This window comes from Watersipora subatra, chromosome 7, assembly GCF_963576615.1.
Source record: "Watersipora subatra chromosome 7, tzWatSuba1.1, whole genome shotgun sequence".
In the NCBI taxonomy this organism is placed as follows: Eukaryota; Metazoa; Bryozoa; class Gymnolaemata; order Cheilostomatida; family Watersiporidae; genus Watersipora; species Watersipora subatra.
This window is the reverse complement of record NC_088714.1, coordinates 30,658,319-30,667,695: the sequence shown is the minus strand read 5'-3', so window position 1 is coordinate 30,667,695 and position 9,377 is coordinate 30,658,319. Positions and strand designations below refer to the sequence as shown.

At 36.1% G+C, this 9,377-nt stretch overlaps 1 protein-coding gene across 1 annotated transcript; it reads left to right on the top strand.

Moving 5' to 3' along the window:
• Positions 1-432: 432 nt before the first annotated feature.
• On the top strand, positions 433-8,946 carry LOC137401166 (tubulin alpha-1 chain-like). The gene is made up of 8 exons (XM_068087547.1): positions 433-555; positions 1,200-1,352; positions 2,524-2,694; positions 3,584-3,652; positions 6,136-6,326; positions 7,269-7,357; positions 8,135-8,306; positions 8,772-8,946. The coding sequence occupies exons 1-8, from the start codon at positions 457-459 to the stop codon at positions 8,899-8,901; spliced, it is 1,074 nt and encodes a 357-aa protein (XP_067943648.1). The 5' UTR covers positions 433-456; the 3' UTR covers positions 8,902-8,946.
• The last annotated feature ends 431 nt before the right edge of the window (positions 8,947-9,377 follow it).

Genomic DNA, 9,377 nt, shown 5'->3' with positions numbered 1-9,377 from the left:
ACATTCTCTCTCCATTCAGTCCGACAAAGTATCAGACTAAGAAAGTATGATTTCTCATTTTTACATTTGTACTATTTTCGAGAGGTACCACTATCATCCATTAAAACTTGGAATACAATGAGCTTCTCCTGCAAACAGTAACCTTTTTTATACACATACTTCCTGGAACTTATTGTTTATTTTTATTTTAATTTATTTGAACTGCACAAAAACAATTTTTTCGTGATATCAAGTTTAAAAGTTAAAATGGTAAATGTCGTGTATGGGAAATAAAAATAAGTTTTCTACGAAAAAAATTTTCCTATTATCCGGGCAACGCCAGGCATTCATCTAGTGTATATATATCTAGAAGTCAGCGAGTTACATGGTTGTTAGTTGTATGACTAGTTATCTGTTTTATCTTCAGATGAAATCCGAACAGGTCCGTATAGAAACCTATACAATCCTGAATCACTGATGAACACTAAGGAAGATGCTGCCAACAATTACGCTCGAGGTCGATTTACGTGTGGCAAGGAGATCATGGGACTTGTGTCAGATCGGATACGGAAGCAGGTGAAATATCCCTAATTTTTTAACTATCTACAGTGTAATACATTATAGTAATGAAATATACAATTCGTTTTAGCGGGATAGGCTTTGGTAATGTTCAACAAGCGAAAGGTTTGGAGTGAGGAAATCGCAAAATCACCAAAATAGTTCTAGATTATGCTGTCTTGTTGTCAAAAGTTTTTTTAAAAACTTTTAACACCCTTTCCGTTTAATGAACAAAATGAAATTAAATTTTATAACTGTGCTGTTGTTAACCAATTGATAGAAAACATCAGAGGCTGTCGGTTGATGCTGTTTTAATCTAATCCCTGTTTTAATATCAATTATTCACTAATCAGACACAGTTTGTATGAAGCCTGCTAAAGCTGCATCATGCTGCTCTTGGCAAACGCTTTACCAAGCCGTACTGATCGGCTTGTCATAGCAAAAGAGTTGAAAGACACCCAGTTACACTATATTATTTACCATAGACTAGCATTTTAGACCAATCAGTTAAGGATGTAACTGTCTTGAGGCAAGTTGTATTTTAGACTAGATGAGATCAGTTGACAGCCAACTGGGCTATACATGACAAGTGTCAGGCGCTGACACTGCCTGCCGTAGGTGTCGTGTGATTTTACCTTAGGCTATCTGACATGTCTACACAGGTGGAACAATGCGATAGTCTTCAGGGCTTTATTCTTCATCGGAGTTTTGGGGGTGGAACGGGGAGTGGATTAACATCAAACATTTCTGAAGTTCTCTCATCGGACTACCCAAAGACGACAAAAATGGAATTTTCTGTTTATCCTGCACCTCAGGTTAGTTATTATCCTATGAACTACTAATCTATTAATTTCCTTTTTTATAGATGGTTTACGATGCATTGCGAGCGTATAGACATTTTTAGATAAGTTGGCATAGATATTTTGTTATGACACATACAATAGTAGTGTTCACGAGAAAAATGATAAATTAGCAGTGCACATGATAAAATACTCCGTTTATCAGCTGTTGTGAATTTTTTTAAAACATTGTAGCACAATATAGTAGTTAACGGTTGTGACACTAACAGTAAACTTAGTATGTATTTTCAGTAGCAAATCTGTAAGTTTATTTTGTACTCTATTCAAACAGCTTAAAAGAACAACAACTTGTTTTTAGTTGTGAAAAATCTTATAACGGGAGAATAGTAATGATATGCAGCATGATCTGACCATTGCTACTGGCAAATTTATAACAGCTCTGTCAAAGCATACGCGATCTTTTTCAAAGAAATACGATAGAAAGCGATAGAGAAATAATAGAGGCTGATTTGATTTACAGCCTGAGGTTTTTCCGGTTTGCTAAAGGAGAGACCACATCATCTAAAAATATGCTGGCTAACTAATTCATTAATGCTGTTTAAAACTTATTAGTAATCTCCTGTAACAGTTGATTAGATAGACTTAGTCACCTTATTAGTAATCTGTCAATCTGGAAGCTCTGTCAATTTAAAAAATCATTTTTTTAGCTAAGCGGATAACTTATTAAGTATCCTTTACACACTGTTTATATATGACAATTATTCTGGCTAAAAAGCCGTAAGAATACCAATACTGAAAATATCATGATGCTCTAGAGAAAAAGTGTGAAAGTAGAAGTACTATCACATATTCCAAATATTTATCTGTTTACCTTGTTTATTTATCTGCGAGGATTTTCTGCAGAGCACCAATGTAATGTTTTTTTAGCTGTTTATTACTTTACAAAGGTGAGATTGTCAACAATATTGAACTGTTCTCCAATTAGTTATTTGGTAAATCTAGGTTACTTAAAACCTTTGATTATCTTTAGTATCTATTAATAGATTTTTATCTATAATATACTTGCCATTGAGTATACTCATTTTCATTCCATGGGGATATTCTATGGTTTACCATGTTGGTTTGGTTCCAAGTCTATAATAAAAACAGGAGGGCTCATGTCAGTAATATTACCATATTTGTCTAGATGGCCTCTGCAGTTGTGGAACCATATAACACAGTCTTATCTACACACGCTTCTATTGACCATGTGGACTGCAGCTTCCTTGTAGACAATGAGGCCATATATGATATCTGTAGGAACTCCCTCGGTGTGGAAAGACCCTCTTATTCCAATCTAAACAGAATTATTGGTCAGGTCTGTAGCATTGTTATGAAAACGCTTATAGAACATTATGGAGATGTGTCTAGCCCGTGATCTTAAAACTTATATGTTAATTTTGATAAATTGTTGAGCAAGATATAATTTCTCTCTGCTGAGAGAATTTCAGAATTGTATATCATTCCTAGATAAACTATGTAAGAGGAAACAACTCTTAATACATTGTTATGGCATTGTTATCAAAGTGCAGCCATCTTAGAAAAAATATTGTATATTTTCTCGTGATAAACCTTATCAATTGATTCTTGGCAATGTTTAGTAAGTAACTTTGTAAGTAGAAGTTGTATATATTTGTGCTTGAGCATTCTCCATCAAATATTAGACATCAGCCACCCAATTACCAAAAATGCAGAGTTGCATTTTTTTGTTTTGAAAAGTTGAGCTGTGCTTGGTTTCATTTTTTTCTTCTAGGTTAAAATCTTCTTGCTAGGTTCAATTCAAGATTGCACTGCTACAGCATTTTGGTACCAAATCCACAACTTATCAAAAGGCCACTTTTTACTATAATAAGAGCGGTGTCTGTTCATCTGTCTGTTCGAAGTCACACCAAAAGCTTTTATACAAAATTTTGCCTCGGAAGGAAATTGAACTCAGATACCCCAATTTAAAGACCAGCGTGCTAACCACTACACCACTCAGCTCCTTTAGGCAAATGAGAATTAATTATGCTCATACTGATTACTCAGTATGATTTATCACGGTGCACAGGACCGCCTAGTGTACTAGTTACAATGATACAATAAAATAATTACCGAGTATGGGTAGGGTTGGCTCAAGTTTTTCTGAAGCAAAGCTTAAGGTGATTTTCTGTTGGCAAAGAATTTATCCAGTACTTATTTAGAACTTCACAGCTCTTATGTTTCAGGTGATATCAAGTATAACAGCATCCCTGAGGTTTGAAGGGGCACTCAATGTTGACCTCGTAGAATTTCAGGTAGGAAAGGTTTTAATAACCGCTGAAATCATTGTAAAGTTTTATGAAGAAATCTCAAAGCTGCATCATGTGGTTGCGTATTGATTAGAGGTGCATCTGTAACTGTGTCTTGCTTGACCTGAGACTTACTTCTGGCGATGGGAAGGGGTTCAGCGAAATCCACCATTCAATGTCTCTGTTTATAGGCGTGTCACCAGCACTAAAAGAATGAGTATGATAGAATGTTTTTCCCTTGTTACTTGTGAGAAAAAACACGTAGGACAAATATACTGATTTCTCTAACTTGCTCAATATTTAAAAGGTTTACAAGAAGCTATCGCACATCTCAGATTCTCTTTGCCAGTTTATGGAACTGAGGCATTGTACAAAGAATGATTCGCTGTAAGGGTTGTGACCATTACGAAAAAAATCCTCTAACTAAGCATTGATAAGTACTGACTGATGCCTAGATGTAAAATGTAATTGTAGTCAATTTTTGTTCCGATGTATATGTAGTTGCATCAGCAGAGTAGTAGCAGTACTAAGCATGTCACAACCATGCAGTATAAATGCATTCGATATTTTTACTACTGCGCAGTACACACTATACATGGAGTACAACTATTTTCTATTGCGAAGTAAGCAGTATTGATGCAGTTGCAATATTGCCTACTGCGCAGTGCAGTGTGCTGGGCTGGATGCAGTGAGAGTGTTGCTAGTGCGCATTTTGCAGTGCTATATGCAGTAGGAACGTTTGCATTACGCTGTACATACATTCACAGCACAATTTTATGAAAATCACAGAATTAAGTACTAAGTTGATCTGGTTTCAACTACAACAAAATTGCAAGATGTGAATGCTGCTCAAAGTTGCGTTTGAGTCTGCAAACAAATTCATCACAGTTAGCATGTTGTATACGGTTGAAATAAAAATCTGTTAGTTTTAATATGTAATGTTAATAAAAATACAATACAAAGACACCAATTTTGTCAATTGGAATGGTTATAACGCCCGACTTCCTATTCTGAAGTGATATGGGAGTTGGAGTGCAAGTTTATGAGCTTACTGAGTATAGCATCTGACACTTTTTGTACAATGCAGAACTGATGCTTTTGAAGCCAGCAGTGTCAGTTGATTCGTGGTATTAACTTTCTACTAATGCGCAGTTGCAGTATACATACAGTTTTATGTTAGAAAGGATGTACATTCGCAGAATGCATGAATTGCTGTGCTTGAGGCCATGTGTAATGGAAGTAAATGTGCAGTAGATTGCAGTAAACAATTTGCAGTAGGAGCACTCAGTAAATCTCTACTGTTCATCGGAAGGTGTCATGCACTGCAAAATTATGCGTAGTGCACTGCGATGACGCAGTACAGTTCCAATGTGTCACCATCTTGTTCGTCATAGCACTAAAGCTCTCCAAGTGAGCACTGTCAATAAACCAAACAGAAAATTGCTACACTTTTACATGAAATCACATCACTTTGGACTGATGGTGAATTTTTATTAATTCTCAGAGGCAAGAGCTACAACAAGCGAAGCAATTTACACTATAAATGCTTCCATTGTCACAAAATAAGTCTAGTTCTAAGCCATCGATCATTGGCGATGCCTTAGCCACATGTTAACTAAAATGTACTGAAGTTCTTTCCATTGATTGGATATATCATCACACATTTGGATCTTCAATACTCCAGCCCCTAATAGAAACGTATACGTAACTCGATTTTCTAAAGATGTGAGGCTATCCTACGACCATAAATATCGACTCCTTCATTATAATGCTATATGTTAGCATGCCTTTTGTGGCAAGTACAGAATGATTGGCTATATACATATGTGTGTTAGTTGTCCCATTCCTGTTATCTTAGAGATAGAGCTGTGTACACAACAAGACATGATAACATTGTGCATATGACATAAAGAGCACTTATAAAGGCTGGCTCATACTATATCTCAGTACGTTGGCGTTAGTCACACAATACAACGGGAAACGATCACCATCGTTAGAAACGATGGTGATCATTTCTAACAGGCTGCGAGCATTGTTCACACAGTCACAAACCCAACATCGGCAAAAAGTCCATGAAATAAAGTTCTCCTTACATAATGCGGTCGCAAAAATGCTGTAACACTAGTCACAGCTATCGTGAAGGATCTGATTAGGTGATCTGTGACAGCCAATCATCATCGCCAAAGTGGTTCACGTTGCACAGACTGTCGTGGATGCTCGACAAAATATCGGAAAAATCTGACAGCTGCAATGTTTCGGTTTACAGTGGACATAGTCAGCAAATAATCGGCGATAGGACAACTCTGACATATGGCAATACAGTGTGAACCAGCCTAGAGTGGTACGAACCTGTGATAATAGTGACTGTTACTAGAAATTCCACTTTGCAGCTCAACTTATCATACTGCAGTGCAGCAGTCAGTAGTACATTAAGTAACATAATTGGCTGACAACTGATGCATGACTGATAAACTTATTGTATATTTTAGACAAATCTCGTGCCTTATCCCAGAATTCATTACCCTCTCGCCAATTATGCCCCTCTGCTCTCACCTGAAAGAGCCTACCATGAGTCACTCTCTGTTTCCAATATAACTCACTCAGTGTTTAGTCCGAGCTCCCAGTTGATAAAGTGTAACCCTCGCATAGGCAAATACATGTCATGCGTCATGTTGTATAGGTATGTTTACAACTTTCTTCTCTTATGTTTGTGTTAAACCTTGTGTGACAACATTCAAAGTAGTTATGTTCTGGGTTCGCTCAAGCCTTTGGAGGTCAGGCTGATAAACTATATATTGTGGTCTTATTATAGCAAACCTAACAGTTCATAATATTCTACAATGATAAAATACACTGTGTTTCCATGCTTCGACTGAGTTCGGAGTTGCTTTCTCGCCAAATCATAGAAACGGTAAAATCCGAGCGCATTTGACGTCATTTCGCTTTCCTAAATTTGTGTAAAGACATTCGCTGGAAGAGCACTATTCAACATCATAAATTGCTGATAGATCTGAATTGATAGGTTACTAAGATACTTGGCTTAAGCTCTCCCCAGTGGAGGTAAAAAGAATTCCCAGATTTTACCCTTTTAGCTTCAAAAAGGCTCCTTACTAGAAGTGATTGTTGTTCATACGACCTCTAAAGTAAGGCTTGTATTGTATACTAAGCAGTAAATTCTGTTGATATCTCTTAATATGGAGTACAGCAATAAGGAACACAAAGATAAAATTTTGGTCAGGCGTCCTGGCTTAGTTAGTGCAACTAGTTGACTACAAATCAATTGAAAATTGAGAATTACTCAAGAAAGAGTCTAGTTCAACAAGTTTTGCTTTGAAGGATACATCATCAATTTTGGAAAGATCTGTTATCTGCAACTCAGAATCGTCGAAACAGTAGGGCGTGAATTCGTCAGTCGCGGACAACTCTGGACCCATTAGGAGCATGGAAACACTGTGATAGGTGCTACAGGTTACGCTGTGTGCTTTCGTCACCATACAGTGACTGACTGATATTGCCTACAGAATATAAACTTGTAAGCTGTTTTAATTATGATTAACCTTTTTAAAGGTGTGTAATACATATAGCAATGGTCTGTGTAACTGCATGTTTGGTGTTTTATTAGAGGTGATGTAACACCTAAAGAAGTAAATACTGCAATCCAGGAGATCAGACAGAAGAAGAATGTACACTTTGTGGACTGGTGTCCAACTGGTTAGTTTTAGTTTTGGTTTGGATGATGTTTTTAACTTGCTTCCAGGGCTGACATTGATTGCTTGCATCAGTATAATAACCTATTTTGTTTTCGCGTAAAGTGTTTAATACAGCCTTAAAAGAAGTCTTGAAGAATGTCTTATTCGTAACAATTGTTTAAAAAAGTTTGCCTTCCAGAAGCTTTTAGAAAGTTCATTGCACACCAAGTAATGTGCCGTAACTCTTAAGGTTGTATAGTTGTGAGATTATAATTGGCTTAGCCTTTTTGCTCAGTTATTACTCTAAAACACATGTGTCAACCTCACGGTCCGCAGCTACATCCGGCCCACCTTGTAATCATATCTGGCCCGCAAGATCATTTTATATTTTCGTTATTCATGACCCATCAATATGAAGCGCTGATGACATCATACTGCACAGAACTACAGATCCTATAATGCAACGCTTCAGCGCCTTGCCGGGAACTTCTCCCGTCAATTAAACCTGATGTTTGTTTCAGAATGATATTCCTGTTTGCTTTTATTCATTTTTATGTTCCAAAAACATTTTGTTTTAGTGTGTTAAATAAATGTTTATTCTGTTTGGCCTGCGACCTAGGTTGTATTTTGAATTTTGGCCCCTTGTACAATTGAGTTTGACATCCCTGCTCTAAAACATAAAAGTCACAACCTGTAGAGTTGACTACTTTATGTACAAGCCGAGTCAAAATGTCAAGCATCTTAAATTGAAAGTGTTACGATACAATTTTGAATTGCTCTGAGGTGTGATTTTATTCAGGATTTAAAGTTGGGATAAACTGGCAAACTCCGGTGACCATACCGAGTTCTGACATTGCCTACACTCCTCGTGCTGTCTGTATGCTCGCTGCCACAAGTGCTGTTGGACAAGCCTGGTCAAAAGTGAACACAAAGTTTGATTTGTTATACAGTAAAAAGGCCTTTGTGCATTGGTAAGGGGATCCCTGAAATATAATCATAGCAGGCCTGAGTAACAGGTGTTACCGAATTGTAACAGTATACTTGAAGTTGTATGCCACTGGATAGAGTAGACAATTCCTTATTCTTAGTAATAGTTTATGTATGTATTACTACCATACATGAGTGACTATCATACCATGGTATGTTAATTATTAATCTCTTATTAAACACTAAGTTTGTAGGTTATGCACACCTGAATGTTGCTAAATGCTTCCATTAAAATTGGCTTTTGCATTTCTTCAATATAGCATATTTTGCTGTTTCTGTTAGCATAGCTAGAATTTTTATGTTTTATTGGTTTTATTACGCATTGATTATTCTTATAATTTACATGGTTGATTTGCGTTACACTTGACTTATTTTAATTTACAAATGTATCATCTGTAGACCCTGAAAGTTAGTGAATACGTTGGCTTATTTTTGAGGTCTATCTTTAGGTTTGTTTCGGAAGGACTGGAGGAAATTGACTTTGTTGAATCTCGAATAAATTTAGCTGCATTGGAAAAAGATTATGAAGAAGTAACATTGCCTACTGTATTGGAAGATGATGATGTAAAGGAATTATAATCTTTAGTTTCGTATATATTATTGCTGTGCATTAGTAATGTGTGTTGCTTTTCGATTTTATTTCGATTGTTGCAAATTCTGATTGATACAGAATTTGCTTTTGTTTATAATATAACTGTTGTATTGTAATAAAAATCACATTATTTAAAAGAAAAAATTAGCCAAATTTGGTTATTTATCTTACTTTCTTTTTGAAGCAAACTAATCATTAATAATAAAATTTTTATTATTAAAGAAGAAAATCTTAGCAACAAGAAGATCGTGTTAAAAATGGCCAGCTCTCATTAAATGCAGGGCTGGGGAATTAGATGTCTTGTGACCAAAGAATTTGTTGTATGAGGAATTTTTTATAAACTTTATTCTAATCATTATTGATTTAGTCTGTTCCCTCTTGAAATGTAGTTCACTGCAACTGCTAACTTACACTTAAGTACTCATATATTGATTACCCCTAACTGCACATATATTGCACTATA

Bases quoted from the DNA above. Each gene is read 5' to 3' on its own strand.
- LOC137401166 (XM_068087547.1), top strand. From the start codon at position 457: ATGAACACTAAGGAAGATGCTGCCAACAATTACGCTCGAGGTCGATTT. The intron at 556-1,199 runs GTGAAATATCCC...ATGTCTACACAG, and splicing joins CAGATCGGATACGGAAGCAG to GTGGAACAATGCGATAGTCT. The intron at 6,327-7,268 runs GTATGTTTACAA...GTGTTTTATTAG, and splicing joins TCATGCGTCATGTTGTATAG to AGGTGATGTAACACCTAAAG.